We start from the raw sequence: 23,919 nt of genomic DNA on the forward strand, positions 1-23,919 counted from the left end.
TTTAGAAGCGAACAAAGTTAGGTGTTCCATGTAGTGGAACACTGCGTTGCAAAGAGCTCAGTTTTCTTTATGGCCTGTCATGTATGTAAATATTTGCACTTATATATCGTTTCTGCTGATGAATACTATTTATTGCTTATTTTTAAACACCAATGTACATTAAAACAGCAGAAACACAATTTGTAGTGTAATTTAAAGCCAAGAAATGGTGCTCAAAGTATTAAAAACTTTAAAATTCTTATACAAAAAAATCCCAGAGCAAAACCTATAAAAGAACCCGGGACGATAGTCACAAATGTGAGAATGAATAGAGTAGAACATAAACTATAAAATTTTAAAAAGTAAACTGAGTAAAATAAGATCAGTCAGTCACACAAGCGCATATCAAAATGAAAGGTTACATTCATTATATTAAGTACAAATGGGTTGCAACTTTTTAACATCAAACACTATTTATTTATTCCCAAAGATAAACTACCCAACAAAATCTATTTCACAGTATCTAACAAAATGAAAGATTCAAACAAATTTACCGGCAGCATCCTTCAGATAGGATAGTTCTTGTAGAAGTTCATCATTCATCTTTTTCTTTTCCTGTAGCTCAACTAACTTATTCTTGAGTTTTTTGCGTTCAAATTCAACTGCTGCAACTCTTTGACCAATTTCACAATCATCTGAGCTTAGAGATCTAGCCTAGAATATAAATGAATATTATGTCATTTGTTGAACTATAAAAGTCGCTTATAAATTAATGTGTAATTTTATTTTAAAGAAAACATTAATCCAAGCTAGTTTCTTTAAAAAATTGTACTTAAAATTAAAAAAAATTAAAAAAAATAGCAAAATGCTTTTGTTAAAACATTCATGAAAATTAAGAATAATGCATGTTCATAGATCACTGACAAAAAATGATTCTGCAAATATACAGGGTGATCAGCATTTCTGCTGTTTGAATTTCCCTGACTTTTTTCCGATGTTTCTAATATCTTCAGAACGATGTCGCTTTATTTTATTCGCTTTAATTATTACACAATATATTCTTAACTGTATTTGAAAAATTATTATAGTTTTTTTTTTTTTTTTTTTTTTTTTACGAAAATCAATGTAATACTCAAACCGTCCCCATCATTTTCACTTAATGAAAAATTTCTTCTCCCCTTTTTATTTTGCAAATATATCTATCTACCAACACTAGAAGATACATGCCCATCTAGATTGACTTTTAGACAACCAGTCATATATCTGTTTGTCAAACTTATTCTCGAAACATGCAGTACAAAAACATATGCATATAAACAGAATGCTTAAGAATGAAATGACTTGTTTCCTTCAAGCGGGGTCTCCCCTATCCATAGTGTTTACCAACACGCCAATCAGAGCTGAACAATTTTATTTACAAAAGAAAAATTCAATTACAAATACAAAATAAAATCCCGGCATCAAACTAGGAAACATTCTTCAATGATATCGAAATTGCATTGACTTTTAGCTCACTTTCATCAACTATAATAAAAAATCACTTGAATATTAGCTGAATACTTAACTCGTAAAACAGAGAAAAAAAGGTGGAAAATTTGCCTTAATCTTTTTCTTAATTGCATAAAAAGAAAATTGTTTTAGAGGTATAAATTTCAAAAAAGAGAGCAGGAATGAATTTGGTAAATTCTTTTTGCAAACAGTTTCATATACCATTAAAACGTATTAGAAAAGCGATGCAATTCTCATTTTGAAAATTACAAGAGAAATGTGTGCTTATAATGTACCAAACAAATATATTTCTAGTTTTTAATATTATTTTTAAATTGTAGAGCATTATAATGTACCAAACAAATACATTTCTAGTTTTTAATATTATTTTTAAATTATAGAGCATTTTGTTGAATGTATGGGGAATTTTAAACAAAGTGTTCAAAGAAAATATTAGCAGTGACGCTCATAACATCTTTCCACATGAAGAATTTAGTAAATCCGTATTCATATTGTTAAAAATAAACAACAACAACAACAAAATGCATTACGGAAATATTAGTAATAATGTCCGACACTTCATAACTCTCAACAAAAAGATCTCCGCGATGGGGGAAAATAATTATTGTAAAATACCTATTTAATTAAAATAAACTGTTTGGGAATTATAATAAAGGATCAATATTTTACACCCAGTTTTGAATATTAATACTCAAAATTCATACTTTCGCTCACATAACTAGTAGTATGTTCGAAGAAAGTGAGCGTGTGTGTGAAAAATAGCTCTATATAAATCTTTTTAAATAAAAGAGACCCATTAAAACTTAAAATCATAACAGTAACAGGAACTAGGATTTAGTTAGGCTGCCTTTACCCATAGTACGCAATATCATTTTAGCTAATTATGTCGATAACTTGACGTTTTGAAAGAAAGTAAACAAAAACTTTCGACAAAAATATATTTATACATATATGCAATATATTATATATGGTAATTAAACTTTTTTTTCATAGTCTATTTTAGACTACAAGTAAAAGTTTGATTTTTATTAATTGCCAAAGACGTTTCATTCTACTTATGAAAGAGCACCAGCGAATTATCATGTTCTATAAAAATTACATATTTATAAAAAAATTTCAAATTTTAGAGTAAATTTCCCTGACTTTTCTCGACTTCCCTGACGATTCCCGGTCGGCTGGACACCTTGAATATACTCTGCGATGAATAGTTATAAAACAGAGAGGATTAGAGAAATAAAGAATTACGTATAGCAAGAACTATAGTTTTCTTCTTGATGGCATTCATATATGAATTATTTTAAACAATAATAAGCATTTAAAAAAATTTTTACATGGCAAAAAATCATATTAGTGCCTTACTCTCTAGGTTTCAAAGAAATTTATTATTTCTCAGTAAATCTTTTGATCTTTAATGTGGCATATATAGCAATGCATTATTAAAAGGCCTTAAAGGATGAATGACAGTTAAACATATTATAAAATTTTCTTATGCAAAAAACACTAAATACATCATTATTCTTTCAAATTACATTTTTCATTACTATCTTATATTCATCCATACTGCAACAATTATAACAAAACAATTTCTTAAAAGCTTTATTTTCACCAATTTTAACAATATTAGTAAAAATATACAATGATTAATAGTGTGACAATGAAATATAAAAGTGATTTGGAACTTCAGAAACATAAATGCCAAAGTATTTTTTAATGTATTTGTAGTTTTAAATGAATTTAAAATTATTATAAATACAATTAATGAAAATATAATCTCCTTTCTATCAAAGCATGCACTCTATGATTCTGCAATAACAACAATTTTAGTAAAAAGTGTGCCTAGGAATTAAACGTATCAAATATTATTGTTTTTTTAACAGTCTAAATATTTTTTCCTCACTCCCAATTTTCACAAATTTAATGCTTATGAAGAAAAAGCATTTCAATAAAAAATGAAAAACTATCACCATTTCATTGATTAAGTGCTAGTTGTCTTTTGCTTTAAATAAGACAGAAATTATAAAAAACTGCAAACATCCAATATGACCAAGTATGCTGTCAGTGCACATTCACATGTTAGCAAAGAAAAACCAGCAGCTCGTCAAATTTTTCAAGCATTTGTTTAGAACACAGTTGAATTGAAATACTTCTCATGCAATATCAGTTCATCCAATTGCCATAAAAACTGCATTTTATAGAATGTATGGAATAACAATCTTTTATTTTCAAAATACTGCCTGTATGGGGTAATATAGTCCACATCACGATTGCTGGCGTTCGTCTTCGGACAAACCTACTTCAAAACCGATTGAAAACAAGGGGAGTCAGGGTTTCCATAATCATGCGTTGGCGAATGAAGTTTTTTTCGTGAAGCATCATTGTTTGTTTACGATTTTGCAAGTGGCTTGCGTTTATATGCAATAATTAATTTGTGTTGCTTTTCCGACTTTTTAAATTTACATTCATCTAAATATCAGTGCCATAACGCTTGGGAGTCGTATCGTCTCCCAAACAAAGGAAAATAGTCATGAATGTTTTGAGATATTTTGAAAATGAATGTTCTCAAAACACGACAGCGACTGGTTTCGACGCAAACTGTTAATCGTATTAAGCAGAATGTGAAGAATATTGATAATGCAAAGTCACCTCGAAACGAAGATGCATCGGAAAATTAATTCGTTCTTGTACTATTTTGAGTGATTTTGACGTGCGTGCTATATACGACAAACTGCCAGCGAATTTTATGCCAGAAATGAAGTACCTTTTCTATGCACTCTTCTTTTAACTGCTAAGGAAAAGATCAATTTTCCCTGGAAAGTGGAAACACTAAGACGTGTTCCACAGAAAAGTGGATTTAGATAGAAGCGATCTTTAGATAAGAGGAAGATTGTCATAGAAAGGCTGGCATTGTACAGTGGAGGTATAGGTAATTATGATATATTAAAAAACACAGGGATTACAAACAAGTTATTAACTCTTTAGATGAAACGTGGATCGATAACAACTTGTCATTTGGGAAGTGTTGGCAACTCGAAAAGATTGGAGCTTTCACCAAACAAACTGCTGGGAAACGATTGACCGTTGTTCATGCAGGAAACCAGGATGGTTTTATCGAAGAAGCAAATTTAGTTTTTCAGTCTAGAACATTCAAGAGAAATTATATGGCCAGATGAACTATGAAAACTTTTCCACGTGGTTACAAGAAAAACTTCTTCAAAATAAAATCTTCCTCCACATTGTGTGATTTGCATGGACAGCGTTTCTTACCACACAAAAGTGTTAAATCCTGCATCTTCAAAGTGTTTTACAAAGAAAAAGTTCTCAAATAGTTAGAAGAATATAACATTCCTTTTAATATTAATATGTTGAAGCCTGATCCCACATCCCTCCATCCAAGGTGATTTGTGTTGATGAAATTTTAAAAGTAAATGGTCAAGATGTTTTAAGAATTCCACCATGTTATTGTGATTTAAAAGATCTATTCAGCCTTATAACTGCAATATTATTTCATTTGCACGATTTTTTATTTTCTCAAATATCGTATCCAACAAGCTGAAAATTTTTTAAACTGAAAGCTCGAAATAAATTCCCTCGCTACTGTGCCAACTATGGAAGCCTTGATTTGCCGCTTGCTTTATAAAAACTTTTGCATTATAAGAACAGAGACATAACATAGGAAGCTCATTCTGGTGAATAAGGAAGGGTATATAGAAGATCTAGAAATTGCAGTATCACTGTAAAACACATAGAGGCAATTTCTACACACGTTTTTTTTTAATGTTAAGTACATCCCCATTGATCCAAGAGATTGCACAAATTTGATATTTATGTTGAGGATTGTGATGTGCGAGGATAGAACCTGGGACCTTGTGGTTCGCAGCCAAGTAACATGACCACAATACAAAAGCAATTGCTCGGGTAGCGTAGCAGTTAACTGGCTTATAAGCTTTAACCACATTTACATCAATAATGAGGTTGATGGTAATTCTTGCAGTTTCACGATCCTTAATTAAATGCTATGATTGACTTGGAAGAGTCGCTTTTGTCAGAGTTTTACCTCCATAAATAGTTTTGCAGAATTCTTAAATTTCCTGACATTTTTTCCCCCAAGTTTCACCAAAAATCTTGATAAGTCTTAGTTCTATAATCAATCTTCATCAAAAAGAACAAAATGCAGGTTGCCACTAAACATTAGTGTCATCTAAAAGATACCTATGTTGCAGGAGCAGATACTGCACATCAACTAAAACCGTCTCAAAATCATAATTATGTAATAGGTATTCATGTATTTACCCGATAGATATAATAAGTTTCTATTAGACGAAAATTTTCAGGCATATTACAACAGTAAATATTTATTACTCCCTCCCCAGCCCACAATCAGTAATAAAAATGTAAAGAAAAATGGCCGATTTTTCGCATGTAAATTTTCTAAAACTGAATACTAAAACAATTAAAAGAAAGGGCAATGAAAACCATCAAGAATGTATAAAGGCATTCCTAAAGAAAATATGTCTTATTTCGAAACCTTAAACATACTTCCATTTTAATAATATACTAGTATGTAATAAAAAAACTTACCATATTTTTTATATCCGAGTTTTGTTGCATTGATTGTACACGTTTTCGAATGCGCTCCAAGCTCATATGCAGATGTTTAACGTCTTTAGATTCTTTTAAATTGGACAACTGTTTTTCTTCATCATCAAATGCATCCCCTTGCAAAACTTTATTAGCAGTCCACTGTCTGGGTTCAGCATTATTTTCATCATTCCAAAAGCTTCCACCATTAGCAAGATCTTGATCATCAGCAGATACATGCAGTTGATCATGACCTATACGAAAATTCGTTTAAATCCTGTTTTCAGAATTAATGGAATAAACTAGAATATTAATAATGATATATAATTCAACAAACCGGGTTGGATTTCTAACACTCTGAATGATAAACATAAGAATACTTTAAATGCGCTTTCACTAACGCATTGAAGAGTAGAATTTTTAAAATCAAAAACTAAATCCTGAGAGCCTTTCCCAGATTCACTTTTAGATTGCGTCTCAAGTACAGAATCAAAATTTAAGTAAATCAATGCATTAACTTATAGTTCTGAAAATGTTAATGCATTCTTCTGTTATTGGGAACGCACACAGCTATGCAAAATTTGAAAAATTAAGTTCCTCATAAAGTGGAAGAAAAATCTATCACTAAATTCTATCTTTAAAAAAACGAAACAAGTTAAAATAAATCGGTAAAACAAAACCTATACTAGAGCAATCACACAAAGACTTATATTTCAATGCAGTAATCGCAACACCCATAGCACGGTTATGTTACTCCTTCACAATCAATTAAGAAAAAAATTTAATTTCCTGATAAGAGATTAAATAAGTAATATTTTTCAACTATCTACATGAAAATTTTATAAAGCTGTTGGAATAATATTTGAACATGCATACAGACACTTATTATATATGAAACAAAATTATTTTATCAGTTTACCTGGGAAAGATAACTTATTTTCATCTTTTTTCTGCATGTTATACAAAAGAGACTCTTGCATTTTCAAACTCAAAAGCTACCAAATAAAAAATAAATAAATTATACAATGAAATAATTTACATATGGATAATTTGCAAGACAAAATAAAATAGAATTCGAAAATGATAAATCATAGATTTTTGAAACGTTTCTTATTATTGACTTCAGTTCATACATTTTATTCACAATGCTTATGAATTTATATATGAAACAAGAAAAACACACAAATATAGACATTGCTATAATGCTGAAGGAACAACAGTTTGAAATAACATGCATTGTACATCTAAACCCTTAATAGGTCGTAAATCACCTCTCACATGAAAACAGTGCTTTGTCTGCAGTATGTACCAGTTATCATTCAGCAATTCATGTTTCAGCACATAAAACCTATTTTTGACTAGAGTCATCACTTTTCTTCTCATATCAATGAATTCGGGATTGTGAATCCGTACCCTTTAAAAAAGGAAGTTTCATAGTTGAAAAGGGAGGTTTCTAACAATGGTTGTGTAATTATGTAAGAAAAGGTAAGTAAAGATATCAACAATATTTCACATTGCAATATGCAGGAATAAAAAGTTCTATGCTTACAAGTATTTTAATACTTCTGACTATATTCTTTGTTGTAAATTCTGTTATATATCTAGTTTAGTTGAAATAATATCAACAGTTTGTAAGCGATTTATTTATACCATAATATAGAAAGCAAAATTATTATGAAAAATAAAGTATACATTAACATTCTCAGAACTTTTCAATACCCAAACTTAATAAATAGAATAAAGCATGTCAAAACACATCCAAGAGGATTCTAAATTCATTGTACAAACGTGGAGAACAGATAGAAAACAAAAACACAAATAATATTCGCACAGGAAATACAGATTCATTTCTTTAGTCATAAATACAGGGTGTCTTCTTTCAACTGAAACAAGATGTTTCGTGAATTCTACACTAGTGAAGATATTTTAATAAAATTTTCAACAGAGATACATTTATCTAAAACAATCATTTACTGCATAAGAATGTACTGGAGCAAGTAACGCAAATAAGAGATGGATAATACGACAAAGCGTTTAATGACGTTAACGTTTAATGACGGCATCGTTGACAAATGTAATGTTTACAAGAGCTGTTCAAAACTCCCTCCACCAATAGCGATGCATGCTTGACGGCGTCGCTTGAGCGATAGGTGTACGCTGCCAAAAATGCCAAGTATTTCATGCATAACACAGCAGCTATTGATATTCGAGTAACGAGATCTCAGCTGACTCAACTGAAGTTTCATAAACATTCTTCAGATGTTTCCAGAAAAAAAATTGATCCTCGATAAACCGGGAGGCCAAGGCACCCGGTTTATCGAGCATCATCAAGCCCATTTCACTATAAATCAGAAGTAGCATTTTGGTAATTGCGAAAATCACAACTGAATTGGATTAGAGCCTCATTGTGCTAAAAACACATTCGGTTACGAATCGATATCGAAACATCTTGCAGCAGTTCTGGCAATACCATCCCTAATTCAATAAATGATTGTTTCAAATAAATGCATTATTACTGAAAATTTAATTCAAATATCTTCACAAGTGCAGAAATTAGAAACTAAACATTTTGTTTCAGTTGAATTGAGACAGGCAGTATTTATGACTGAAAAAAATGGATAGTGACCTGTGTTTCCTATGTGATGAACATTGTTCATAACCTTGTTCTTTACCTCCCCTCCAAGTTTGCACCATGAATTGGGAATCACCCTGCATAACTCACCCTTTCTTCAGACAGTTTCAATTTTTCAAAAATATGATTACATTTATCGAAATGCGCTTCTTCATTTCGAAATGTAGCACTCTACCAATATATATATATATATATATATATATATAAAGCGGATTATATTATATTTTACAATTTTAGGATTATAAAAAGTTCTCAGGTATTTATATTATTTTACAATTATATCCTTCATAGCATTATTTTTTACTTCAATTACGAATTTCGCTACAAAAAAAAAATACATTTTAAATACATTTCTTATTTAAAGTGTCTAAAAAAATAGTTCGTAAAAATTATTACTTGTATTTACTAGAGAAATTTCCAAGTTTATATCATGAATCAAAAAAGAATTCATGCAAAAAATTAAACAAAATCGCAAGATATAAAATGTTGAAATTCTCCACATGTGACTCTTTAATAAGCAGTTTTAGAAGCATCAATTGCATATTTAGTTAATGTAATAAGAATAAGCCATTTCAATCCGATTTCTTATTCGGCTTTCTATTAAATATACTTTGTTATGAATTGAAAATTACAATTTTTACATATTAATATGTGATAACCTGCATGTTGTTATCTAATTATTCCAAAACACTGTCAAACATTTAGATCCAAGTTTGAGATCTATGAGGTAACGCAAGTATAATATATTTTTTCTTTAAGCATGATGAAATGATTAAATGTTTTGTTCCTGCTCAATGTGATTTGTCATCATTACTGTTAAAAACAGAATTGGCACATAGTCTAAAGGCTCTCTTAGTCAGAAATGAAATTTGAACACTCTCCAAGAAAAACTGCGATGATGACAATTTATTAGCAATGTCTATATGTTCCATTTGTAATCATCCAAACCCTAAATATGCTGTTAATTTTATTTTCGTATTGCAACATTAAAAGTGGCAAGATAGCTTGTATCTGGATCTTAAAGTTTCATACAATAAAGTCAAAGAAATAATCTATAATTAAGAAATATTTTATCCATAGACAACAGGAAGACTGTTATAAATTTTCTTTAAAAACGATACATTAAACAAGGATTCATTTGAAATTTTCGAAACTTCAAATTCTTCCAATCATTATCGAGAATGCATAAAATAAATATCATGCTCATGAGAAAAGTAAATAATAATAGTAAACTTGTACATAAACTACAATACATAAATACAAAGGGGAAACTACAATACATAATTGTCCTTAATCCTTAACTGTCTATTAGATATATACAGGGTGAAACAAAAATTTTGCCCTATAAAAATTTCATTACAAAATAATCGTTAAATACAATAATGTTATTTTTGTGGCTTCGGATAGATCAATTTTAGTAGTTTTTTTTTTAAATATATGGTACGAGTGGTCCTTCAACTACGATTCAAGGGAGCATTTGTAAGGAAGACATTTTCGACCGAAATGGCATTGATTGAACATAAAACCCAATGTGTGCTTTAGTTTCACGATACGAAATCGCCAATTAATGTTCAACGTGAAATTCGACGTTGTTATGGACGCGACCCTCCTAATAAAAAAAATCAATAAAGTAATGGCACGAAATGTTTAAAGAAACAGGCAGTGTTACTGGCCATTACAAAAGTGGCAGGCTTAGTGTGAGTGAAAAAACTTATGAACTCATTCGGCAATAATTTCTACTAAATCAACACGTCAAGCATCATGTGAACTCCAAATACTGCAAACAAGTTTGGTAAGAATTTCTTCATAAAAGGCTTAAGTTGCACGCTTATAAAGTTCAAATCATTCAGGACTTGAAATCAGATGATTTCCCGAAACGTTCAGAGTTCGCAATTGAGATTCTGAACAGAATCGATGTCAAAAACTTTTACTTAAATCTCTTTTGCTTTCTCGATAAATCCAACTTTTAGGTCAGTGGAATGGTAAATAGACATAATGTCCGTATATGGGAATCAGAGAATCCACATGTTTCTGTACAGTCACAACGAGGCAGCCCTGAAGTTAATGTCTAGTGAGGCTTCATTCATAACAGTTACAGGCCTTTTTTCTTCATGGAAATAAACCTTACCACTAAGGTGTGTTAGAACAGTTGATTGCACCTCAATTAAAAGAATTTCAAATATGGATAATGTTTCAGCAAGATGGAGCACCTCCACATTGGAATTCCTTAGTACACGATTTCCTAGGCGAAGCATTTCCCGGATCGATGGACTGGAATGGATAGACCGACACCCTCGCTTCCGCGCTCTCCAGAAATTACACCTCATAATTTTTTCTCTTGAGGCTATATAAAGGACAGAGCCTGCCACACTAATTGTTGACATCAAAGAACTGAGGGCTAGGATACAAACTGCTGTGTGTGCTGCAACAGAATACATATTTAAAAACTTGGCGGAAACTGGAATACAGCTTACACATTCTACGAATAACCAAGGGGGAACAAGTTGAAATTTACTGAAGTAAATAGTTTAATAAAAAATGTATAACAGTATTTATAATGTATCCAAGCAAACATACATCTAATTATAATGATTTGAGCACAATAAATATTTATATACAGGAAAGCACTTTTGGTTCACCCTGTATAATAAATTCTTTTTGTCCTAAGTTTGGTAAATTGATTTTATTTGAGATTTATTCATAAGAGATGTGCTAAACTGCTTCATTTTGATAAATAAATTCAGGGCATAAACCAAAGAGAAATTATTTTTCTCTAAAGGTTATCTCATCTGGAAATTATTAATGGCACAATTCAATTACAATATATGTATGGCATATAAAAAGATTACGAAAGATCAAAGTAAGATTACATAAAGACAGATCATACGAATTCATCGATGACTTCTGTGAGTGTTTTAATTTTGAATTAATACCTAAAACTATAGTTTGAATAAATAAAAATGCCGTAAACTTTTAGTTTCATATACACAGAAAACAAATTTTTTTTTCCATTGATCTCTAGCACAGTAAATTGTTTTCCTGTGCCATAACTAAATATGTATACATCAAGTGTCTTTTGGTAAATAAGATAAAAATCAATATTAAAAGAGTACAATCTAAAAATGAACAAAAAACAGATAATTTAATTAATATAAATACAGGAGTAATAAACTTTGAAAACAAAAAGTATTTTATACCCCATTTGAATCTTTGAATGAGTTATTAGTGGCATAATTGGAGGCTTTAGATCCAGCCGGAGAAATCCCATTTGCAGAATAAGCACCATTTTCTTGAGCCTTAAAAGAAATCTTTAGCTACAATAATGGAATTTTTGATAAAATTTCAAATTTTTTCATAGCATAATAATCAGAAATAATTTTTCATGATAATATTCCTAGTTTGAAAACGAAAACATAAAATTTATAAAGAATACTTCATTTAAAAATACACTTTATGTGCAAAATATTATTTGATATGCATGTAATTTCTCATGTAAAGAAATTTTATTTCCCTTTTTTTCTAATGGCATATTTTACATAATTTTTTTTTTTCATTCACGAGGATTAAAACTACAAATATAATAATTGCAACTGATAAATCTGTGTACATAGTGAGAAACTACAGCAAGAATTAAGTACTTTTAAGCACCTGAGTCCAAAAATTTAATCACCTTTGTATAAGTATGCATACGTAAATTGCGTATTTTATAAGCATAGTATTTTTTTCTGTTTTATAATAATGCAAAGTTTTTATTCAAAAAATGATCATAAGAATAAAAAAAAAAAAAAAACTATCAACAAAAAAAAATTTAATCAACCTTTATAAGATTAACAATAAAGACCTGCGAATTTTTTCAACATTTTTTAAAATTAAAAAGTTTCATTTAGATAGATATAATATTTCTGAAATTGTCGACAGTGATGTAGAAGCTCAGCATGACCAAATGTTTTGTATTTGATCTTTATATAAGCAAAAACAAATATGATTCAACGTGGCTGGGATGGAAAGAGTAAATTTCTTCCAGCACTGACTCATTCTATAAAGTAATTTTATTTGCCACCTTAAAAAGCTAAGAACTTAAGCATTCCTATGGCTATCATCATATGACTGGTGAAGCTGCCATAATATTGATGATAGAACAATGCTATGTTCAAAATGTTTTTAAAATCCTTTTTAATAGAAAATTATAGAAGCGTTCACAAATGATCAAACTAAAATGAAATTGTCTTATCGCCCCTTACTTCAAAAGTTTAGTTAAGTCCTTTTTTGAACGTTTAACGTTCCTAAAATTTAATAAAAACCTGCTTTTTAGCCTACAAGCAAAAATACTTACTTAAAAAAATTATAGAGGAAACGTTATATATATATTTTAAGAAGGAATGAAAATGCTTTAAGAAGTTCTAGTTTTCATAAATAACGGAAACAAATTCATGAAGTAAAAAAAAAAAAAAAAAAAAAAAAAAGTCAGCTCTGTAGCTAGAATTAAAACGAAAATAAGTCGTCGGGAGCGTTTCTCCCAACCTTTCTCGCATACTGCCAGAAAATGCATAGCGTGGCATTGGTTTAGAATAGTTACAAAATATTAACCTTAGGAGTGAATAAAAATTTTTACAGATTCTATTGTGTGATAGTTGGCAAGTGTTTTAGGATAAATCTCTGCGGTTGAAAGTATCAGAAAAGTGAATTTTTGTTTTAGACGCATTCTTCCCAATTGATCAAAACAAAAATATGACTCAAAACTATATTTACAGTCACAAAATTACATACCAAATTTGATATATTTAAGTCGCTGCATTTTTGAGCTATCGCATTCACATATTTCTGAAAGTACAAACCAACATACAGTGAACCTTATACTTGGATTTGTCCAAAATTTGATAGATATTTCTATTATAGATATTAAATCTGTGTACCAAATTTTACCTACCTAGCTCTCTTCGTCTTGTAGTTATCGTGCTAACTTATAATCGAACAGTTGGACAGACAAACAGACTTTCTCAAAATGAACGTTGCTGCAAATTTGATCGAAATCTACTTGGTGTGAAGACCGTATACCAAATTTCATCCGTCTAGCTCAAAATGCTTTTGTGTTATATTTGTCACAGACAGACATTTTCGAATTCAAGGAGGTTTGAAACGTGGCGATTCATTAAAATCTCGAGTTGGAAATTTTTGACGATTGCAATATTTTCTCTAAATATTGTATACGAGAAAGTAAAAATTCAATTGAAGAATATTTTTAAAAAGTAATTCTTGAAGCCAGCGCGAGACCATATATTGCATTTTTTCAAAATTTAACAAAATTTATCAAATAAAGAATTTTATTCAATGAACTGCTTAAAAATTTTTTTAAGTTTAAATAGAAGCACGGAAAGCATTTTTTTAACTGTAATTTTAACAGCTGCAAAATAATGTGAATCAACGATTCGAAGAAGCAATATTATTCTGAATTACATTAAAATAAAAATCATTGTTATAAACTGTGCCCAAATCTAATTTCTCAAAGATTAATAAAACTAAAAAAATAAATAAAAATCAACCAAAAAAAATCTTTTTGATTGAAAATCTATTCTTTTTAAACCAGAAAATAATTTTTGTGCGATAATATGATTTGATGTTATGATGAAAACACGCTAAAATTCTATATTTTAATTAAACTTAGAATTAAAAGTTTGAGAAATCCGTCCTTAGTGGGCTTCTAATGCCCAAAAAATAACTTCCCAAATTTCATGCTCCTAACTTCAATGGCTTAATGCTGGACATTGCTCAGGGCAAATCTTTGTATATTAAGAGAGATTTCATTGGGGAAAAAATTTCTATAGGAGTTATAAAAAGAAGGGGGGGGGGGAAAGTCACAAAATGATAAAATCTAAACCCTGAAAAAAAATTGTAAAAAAGAGAAGGACAGAGAAGATACTTTGAATTTTTTACCTACATTTATTCCATGCCGGGAGGCATGATTTATGTACAAGCATAAGCGACGAGTACATTAACACAGAACGACACAAGAGCGAAATGAGGAATAGATAATGAAATATGCATGTGATTATATACTACGAGACTTTGATAGGGATTTCTTTACTCGTGTCGATTTTGGTAAGGGAATTATAGCGATCTTTTAAAAGAATGTCTTATCACGACAATTTTTTATCCCTTCACTCTGAGTATGGGAACTTGTCGATGTCAGCAATTTTACAGAGCTTCCGTTGCATTATTAAATAAAAAAGGTGGAATTGGATCAGGAAATAAGAAAATATTTTAGGATGAAGTTAACATGGGCTAAATTAAGCTAAAAATTAGAAAATTAACTAAGTTTAAATTGAATTTTAAAATATCATTACATATTATATTATATATATATCTTTAAAAATGCCATATCCAGCAGTTTTTGTTTTCTTCATAATTAAAACGAATTTTACGAGATTAGTCTAAATAAACAAAAGTGTTGAAATGGAAGGCACATTCAAAAAATACCGCGAAAGATATCACGATCATCGAAAATTTAAGGCTTCAAGTTAAAATTTCATTATACTAGATTTCATGCGATTGACTAATGTAATTACATACAGCAATTAATTACAATTCAATAAAGTACAGTTGAATACCTGTAGTGGGTCATTCAAGCGTGTGCTCTAAAACGACATATTAAAGAGAATGATGATCAAATATTTTAATGTTTTTAAAGAGGCTTTTCCCATGTTCGATATATTGTTTTTTCATCCAGGTAATTTTCTCATTTTCCGTTGATTGAACCATACAGCATATTCTTCTTTAACAACACATAAAAGTTTGAATATATACTTACCAGGCACAATTTAAATAAATTATTCAATATCTAAAATCTTAAAAATTGAATTTGGAACGTTTTTCGATTCCCAATAAGTATGGATACGTATTTCGTACTGCCCCTTCCGGATAACTATTCCAGTATTTTAATAAATGGCAATGCACATTGCTGAAAAAAAAAAAAAAAGGGTGCAAAAAATGGAGGGGGGGGGAGGGGGAGAATCATTAAGCATTATCTTAATATGTGCTGAAATATGCCTGGAATACTTCGAATTCTCCCCTTTTGTTGGTTTTCTTTTTTGATACATCCGGTAAACAAGCCTTTACGACCATGATTTCGAATTATCATATTCAACTTGTCGAGAAACAAAACAAAACGAACAGTTTCCTTCGTTTTCACGAGGAAATTAAGCACATTTTAAGGATCTTTTCTGAAAATTAAGCACTTTTAAGGTCCTTAAAAATAATTTTCAAATTTAAGCACTTTTCATGTAACGTGCAAATAAATATTTGACAAAAAGAAACAAATAAATAACGAGGGGTAATTTCTGAAATAAAATATTTGCATTACTAATTCGTTATGATTAGGATTATTAAATTTTCAACTAACCACTTTAATATTTTATTCCCAAAAGTGTTTATAAAACATTAATTTTTACTTCAAACATAAGCTTCTCAAAACAGAACATAGAAAAAAAAAACTATTATTTAAGACATGGTAATTTGTTCATGAGATGAATTGATTTGCTGCATGAAAACATACGTAACAAGATCAACAACACATTGAGATTTTATTGAAACAAACATGATTGTATGCAAAAGATTGAGAGTTCTTGTAAAATATTGGAGGAGAAAAAAATTTCCATAAATTTCAAAATCATTTATCTATCGACGTATTTATTATTATTAAGGAGAGGGCATGGGTTGGAAAACCGAATTCGGGATGAGTATCAGCATAATGGCAGCATACATTTAGGGTTCATGCATTAAAATATTCAAGACCAATAGCCAATTCCGATAATATAACCTTCAAAACTTTCAGTATAACTTATATAAGTGGAAGTATATCTGTTTGAAGATTCTACATTACTCAGTAATACACTCATGTCAATAAATTAAGGATAATTCAAGCTCAGGAAAAGAAGAGTCAGCAGTTTCTGAGGAATAAGGTTTCTTAGAATAAAAAAACTCAATTTCTCATTACTAAAATCCAAAAAGTTAAAACTTTTGATTGTTTAAAAATGATAACAGTCATTTACATTATATATTACTATCAAAATCTTATTACTATTATTGTTCACTATTACAGTTATTTATGATCATTTTTTTGTTTAAAAATTGAATTGTAATTCAAGTGTAGAGAGAGCAAGAGTTTTATTTTAGCATGTGTCCTATTTTTTTTTCACACACCAAATATCGTTTTCTCTTATTTTTTTAATTTGTTGATAAGATGTACTTATTTAAAATACAAGAAAAAAAAATAGTTAAACAACGTTAAAAAGAAATTTAGATCAATATGATTAAAATATAAAGCATAATTTACAAAATATGACCATGATACTTTCTTACATAGTGTATACAAGCTATGGCGAAAGTTTGAAGATTACTTTTTCAGAACTGACTGGTTACTGCACTTATAATATTTACTATCTTTTTTTTTCAGATCTAGAAGAGAAGTTAAAGATGCAAAAAGAAAGGTACACATTACAAACAAGCAAAGCGTGTTTGGGAATTTATAAGAGAAAATGATGATATTACTATTTAGAATTTAAAGCAAAAGAGTATTAACGACAATAATTTCATATGTGAGTGAACGTTGTTTAATAAGTGGAGACTTGAATACAGACAATAGCATTAGAAAATTGAACTTACTGATTCATCACTCATTTCGAGTTCATGACAAAGAGATGTAGCTTCAGATATGAAATCTTGTAACTGAGTCAGTCTTTCAAAAACTACTGCAGAATCAGTCTGATAAAAGTAAAAAAAAAAAAAAAAAAAAAAAAAAAAGATTCATCAGCTACTGCTAAAATTACATTGAATAAGATATCTATCAAATATTTTTGCTGATAAAAAATTATTAAAACTCAGGGTGTTTTTTTTAAACTGACGGTACTCAGAGACCTCTGTAGCTTGATCTATCAGCCGCAAAGATTCCAAATTTTGTACGGGGACTATTGACAGCATGGGAAAAACGAATCCGAGAACAAAAATTTAGTTCCAAAATTTGCCGATGGGAGAAATGTGAAGCTTTACACTTTAAAACAGCTAAAATTTTGCATAAAACTCAGGGAAAAATTGCAAAATGCAAACTCCCGACTACGTAGTCGACCCGGCGCACCAAGGAATCCACACACAAAAAAATTAGTTCCAAAAACTGCCAATAGGGGAAAATGTGGCGCTTCACACTTTAAGACAGCTAAAATTTTGCATAAAACACGGGTAAAAATTGCAAAAAATTGCATTTGAGTTGTAAAAAAGAAGCGAGGCACTGAAAATCATTTCAAGTATCAGTTGATTTGTAAAATGCGTCTCACTTTAGCACAACATGCATTACTTGTGAAGCTCTTTTATCTTAATTCAATCCAATGCAGCGGCCGCTCTTCACGAATTTAGAAGTCGAAACATTTTACGTAAAGGGCCTCTATCAATTAATGCAGTGAAAGCAATGATTCAAAAATTTAAAAAACAGGTTCTCTCGCAACTCGACCTGGTAGAGGACGGAAACCGGTATCGGAGGATACGATCACAGATGTTGCGACTGCACCGTTGAAAGAAATCAGACGAGCACTGCTGGTAATAGCAGCACACGTGGATTTGCCCTACAACGGGATGTTAGTACTTCAACGGTATGGAAAGTTTTAAGAAAAATTCTTTAATTTTTATCCATATTAAAATTAGCCTTTTGCATGAATTAAAACCTACAGATTATGATCTTCGATTAACCTTTGCTTTGACATTTCTTGCCAGGATGGAGGTCGACGAGGCTTAGCCTAGGACAATTGTCTGGAGTGATGAGGCCCATTTTTATTTGAATGGGACTGTTAAGACTCAGAATTCTAGATTTTGGGAATCTGAACAACCCCATGCATTTCAAGAAGTCCCACTCCATTCTCATAAAGTAACTGTTTGGTGTGGTTTTACAGCAGATTTTATCATCGGACTATACATTTTTGAGACTATTACCCAAGCAGGACGCAGACCTGTTCCGTAAACACTCAAAGATATCATGATATTCTGAGTAGTTTTGTTATCCCACAATTCTAGCAAAGGCAACGCTTACATAAAATTTTCTTTATGCAGGATAGAGCACCACCACATATTGGTAATACGTACAGCAACTGTAGCGCCATTACTTTACAAAAGTAAGAGTCATTAGTCGCTGTTTTAGTTTTTGCATGGCCACTTCGCTCTTCAGATCTAACCCCATGTGATTTTTTTTTCTGTGGGGTTATTTCAAATCGAAGGTTTATCTTGGTGGAGTCTCGAATTATCAGTTTTAAAGGAAAATATAACACGGACTGTTATGAATATACCTCCTGAAATGCTGCATTCAGCTATAGAGAGTACGGTACACAGAATGCAATGCTTAGTTAAAGAAAATGGAGGTCATATTGAAAATAGCCGATGTCTTCTACGGAAAAGCGATTCTACTGAATAAAAACAAAAGAACAAAGAATGAAAAGGAAGTCGGAATAGAATCTCCTCTTATTTATTTTTTTAAATTTGTAACCATTTACAGAAGTTATTTTTTCGAATAAAGCACATTTGTCCAAAAATTAATTCTTTATTATTCATTTATCTGTTTACTGTAGCTTTTTAAAATTTTATAGTGCAGTTAAACTTAAAATTTAGATAAAAAGCGCGACATTCCCCCTACCGGCAACCAACTTTTCAACTAAAAATTTTTTTTCGCGGATTTTTTTTCCCCGTGTCCTCAATAGTCCCCGTACAAAATTTGGTGGCTTCGCGGCTGATAGTTCGAGCTACAGAGGTCTCTCAGTAACGTCAGTTTAAAAAAAAAACATCCTGTAGAATCTATTGAAATATTAGGATTTATATGCGATTCCACTAATTTAAACATAAAGATTGCTAATAGTAACATAAAATTTTATATTACAGATAAATATCTTACAGAAAGCAAAGCTGTAAGAAATAAGGAAAAAAGCAAAGAATATATAGCAAATACCTCATTCTTTTTAGAGTCATCTTTATTCGATTTTGAGTTTCCCTTTTCAACAATGCTTCTCCTAGATGGTGGCCTCTGCATTTCTTCAGGATATTCAGGCATATTTACTGCATGATTTACAGGAAAATTCGTAGAACCACGAGCAAGAGCAAGATCAGTATCAGAAAAAGTCTAGTAAAAATCAAAATAATTTAAGTATGAGCAACAATTTTTATATAATTATGTAAAGAATATGAAATTGTATCCCTTTTGATTACATTTATCTCCAAATATCGATATTTATTTTCAATTTTAAAAACTGAAAAACCGACTACAAAGCAGCATTTTTTTTTTTTTATCTGAAGTATAACAAAATAATAATTAAAAAAATCACAAATACAATTCATTTGTTGAGTCATTTTACCTTTTGTGTACTTAAGTTTTTTCTAGCCACATAATTATTTCAAATTATCCAACTGCAGACAATGCAACTGTATGTTGTTCTTTCTTCAACTTGATAAAAATAATTCTAAATATGCAATTCTTTCAATTACCCACTCGATGGATAATGTTTGCTTTAGATGAAAATCCGGTTTATGGATTTGGAAACTATAATTAGTAATTCTGTTCAATATTTTATTTTAAAAGTTCTCAAGTGTGCTTGCATCAACAAGAAGATGAATAACCAGTCAGATCCTGTAATCTGAATAAAAAAGAAAAGACGCTGTTTATGGTGAATGAAATGCAGCCTTGAGGAGTAATATTTAAGCTCACTTTCACTCCGCACATCTTATACCTGTGAAAAAAGTGTAAAAACTCCTTAAATATTTTGAGTATTCTGAAAACCATTTTGAGATGTCGATCGAAACTCCTTACTTTGTATTTATGAAATAGACATACTTTCCTTCACAGAATGTGGGTATATGTTCCACTCATTTTGTTTTGCGGCGATACCATCCACCATTCTCCACACCAGCTCACAAGACTAAAAAGACAGAAGAGTGGTACAAGGCGCATTTTCCGGATCTGATATCATCTGGAGAATGGGCACAATACTCATCGAATCTCAATCTCATGATTTCACAGTGTATGGTCCATTTCGGAGGCTAGGGCTTGCACTAATCCACACAAAAGTTTGGATTCTTTAAAACAATCGCTTCCACACCAGCTCACAAGACTAAAAAGACAGAAGAGTGGTACAAGGCGCATTTTCCGGATCTGATATCATCTGGAGAATGGGCACAATACTCATCGAATCTCAATCTCATGATTTCACAGTGTATGGTCCATTTCGGAGGCTAGGGCTTGCACTAATCCACACAAAAGTTTGGATTCTTTAAAACAATCGCTTCCGCGGGAATGGGATGTATTAAAGGTAGGAGACTTGCGGCTCGTTGCTGAAAATTTCAATAAACGTTTGTGCCTCTGCATCACTGCAAAAGGCGGACACTTTGAAACAAATTAAATCTGTTTATTAGGGAAAATCTACTCTTATTATTATTTGTTATATTTTGTAAATTTATTTATTTTCAGTCAAATTATATTAAAAATTGTTTGTCCGCACCCTATATATATTATTATTCGCCAGCTAACCCTTTGTTTAATGCGATCGAAAATATCAGCCTTGTATCATTTACGAACAAAACCTAATCCAAAATACCCTATATACTAAAGATATTGCTGGTTAGTCTTCTTATATAATGCCCGTCCCTCTCACATTTTCTTTTTTAGTGGAAGTCAGAATGCTCCTATATGACTCATACCTTGAAAATATTACTATTATGTCTGTCTTTTTTTTTTCTTTCCTCTCCCCCCCCCCCCCCGGTATATATAGCAATTTTCTTTTTTGAAATCTTTTCTAGATTCAGTAAGTCTTCAACAGCTTCTTTTGTTTTCTTTCCAACAGCTTTTTAACTCTCATCGCTACTGCTATTCTTCGAAGATAATTTATGTAGATGGCTAGAAATAAGATGGCCATGATGGTTGTGGCATAATTATTTCATCTGATGCACTGAGTATCGTCTGCATAATTGTTCAGTATTCACTGCTGAATTATTGGCAATTTTCTTTGTTCTTCAGAAATTTCACCTCCTAATCATCGTGCTTATTATATTTACCGATTGCATGAATGCTTTGGAAACACTTTCTCACTGTCACAATCAGATGCATCCGATTGTAATTAGAATATTGATCACTTTGTAATTCCTAAAAAACCGTCGTTTTCATATCATTTTTTCTTTGGTACCGAGTCATATAGGCATTTCTGGCAACGAACGTTTTTGTAGCTGGATTTGCTACAAAAACTGCATTGTTATTTCAGAATCAAAGTCTTGAATATAATGACGTTAAGAGGTCCTTCAATTAAACAGACTTTTTATTTTTCGCAAAAAACAAGGAATATGCAGATCCACAATAAATTGTATTCTGTCAAACATAACAATGGTTTGTGACCTACACTTCCTAACGCGAGGTTGATTCCAAATTGATTTGTCTCTCTATAGTAAATACATGCCATACACACATGCATCTAATTTTTGGCGGGAGTCCATCAATGTGGACGTGGCATGTTGTTTATAAAGTGTATCACATTTCAGCCGAATGTTCTTTTAAATCCCATCGGACTTGTTTCTTTCGTGCCTTAACATTACCGGACTTCGTAACTTTTAAGCACCTTTGTACGTGTACACATATGTAAAAATGCGTATTTTCTAATCCTACGTTAGTCTTTTTGATTTATTTTGACAAAACAAAAAAGGATCATAGAAATGGAAAAAACATCAATATCACAAATTTAAGCTAACTTTTATAAGATTTACAATCAAGATTTTTGATATTTTTTCAATATTTCTTAAACTACCAGCTTATTTAGATGGATATATTATTTCTGAAAATGTCGTCATTGATGTAGAAGCATATCATGACCAAACAGTTTGTATTTGATTTTTATATATGCAACAACAAATAATATTCAACATAGCTGGGATAGAAAGTATAAATTTCCTCCTGCACTAACGGGCTTCATTCAGAAATTTTAGCTATAGTCCTATTAAGCTAAGAACTAAGCATTCCGGAATGATTATAATTATAAAACTGGCAAAACTGTCACAAAATTAACGGCAGAACAATTTCATGTTCTAAATAAGTTTTTTAAATCATTTTTCTTAATAGAAAAGAATAGTAACATTCAGAAATGTTCAGGCTATAAAAAAATGTCTTATTTCTAACTTATGAAATTTAGTAAAGGATTTTTTTTTTTAAATGTTTAAGGTATATATTTACGTTCGGGATGAATTTTTTGAAAAATGTTCAAATATAATTACATTTTGATTATCTGCATAAAAAAAGATTGATAAAACATCTATGAAATTAAATTAGATCAATTAAATAGCAAAACGTTTTTTAAAAAATTTTTTAAATTTTAAATTTTCTAAATCAAAAATTTTCTAGTTTAGAAGTTTATCAAATGATTTGTTTAAATTTTTGCAAGACAGCTTGAGAAATATATTATTTAGTTTCTGAACCGAAAAATAAGCTATACTTTTATCCATTTTTTTTTTTAAGTATTAGGATTCGACTGACTAATAACACGAAATTTTCATTTCATTTTTTTTTTTTTTTTGACACTGTGAAGCACTAAAACAACTATAAAATATTTCTAAATGAACAGATTACTGATTCTCTATTTCAGGAATTGCAGAAGGAATTGAGAAATTATTATTGCAAATTTGAACGAAAATTATGCATTAGATTTTAATTTATGAGGATGTAAGAAAATTCTATCAAAGATTAGGATTTAAGGAAATAGCTTTTTAAAGATATAAAATAGCATTAAAACAGATGTAAATGCATATATAAAAATCAGCATAATTTCCAAAAAACGGAAACAGAATTCTAATCGTTTTATAAAGAATTTTATTCAATGAACTATTTTAAAAACTTTAGAGCTTAAATTAAAGCAAAGAAAGTATAATTTTTTTTTTCTTTTATCATAACGTTAACAGATGTAAAATAACGTGACTCAACGGTTCAAGAAGCAATGATATTGTTTAGAATTTCATTTAATGAAAATCATTGTTACAAATAATGTACAAAACTAATTTTTTAAAATTTACTAAAACTAATGAAACTAAAGGGGAGAAATGCATTCATTCAAACAAAATTGATATAATTGTAAAGTTACTCTTTTAAACTTTTAAAACGGTATAAAAAAATTTGTGCAATAATATGCTATGATTTTATCGCAAAAAACACGTTAAAATTCCACTTT

At 30.2% G+C, this 23,919-nt stretch overlaps 1 protein-coding gene across 3 annotated transcripts in view; it reads right to left on the reverse strand.

Annotated features, from left to right (window-relative positions):
• LOC129961078 (uncharacterized) overlaps nt 1-23,919 on the reverse strand; it is a 148,102-nt gene that overhangs the window by 76,002 nt on the left and 48,181 nt on the right. For all 3 annotated transcript variants that reach the window (XM_056074888.1, XM_056074889.1, XM_056074887.1), the window contains exons 4-9: nt 19,674-19,844; nt 17,357-17,455; nt 11,896-11,994; nt 6,986-7,061; nt 6,067-6,320; nt 534-693 (exon numbers count right to left, since the gene is read on the reverse strand). In XM_056074888.1, the coding sequence (XP_055930863.1) occupies nt 534-693; nt 6,067-6,320; nt 6,986-7,061; nt 11,896-11,994; nt 17,357-17,455; nt 19,674-19,844 (859 nt within the window). The remainder of the gene's footprint in view (nt 1-533; nt 694-6,066; nt 6,321-6,985; nt 7,062-11,895; nt 11,995-17,356; nt 17,456-19,673; nt 19,845-23,919) is intronic.

Source organism: Argiope bruennichi, chromosome X2 (genome assembly GCF_947563725.1).
Source record: "Argiope bruennichi chromosome X2, qqArgBrue1.1, whole genome shotgun sequence".
Lineage (NCBI taxonomy): Eukaryota > Metazoa > Arthropoda > Arachnida > Araneae > Araneidae > Argiope > Argiope bruennichi.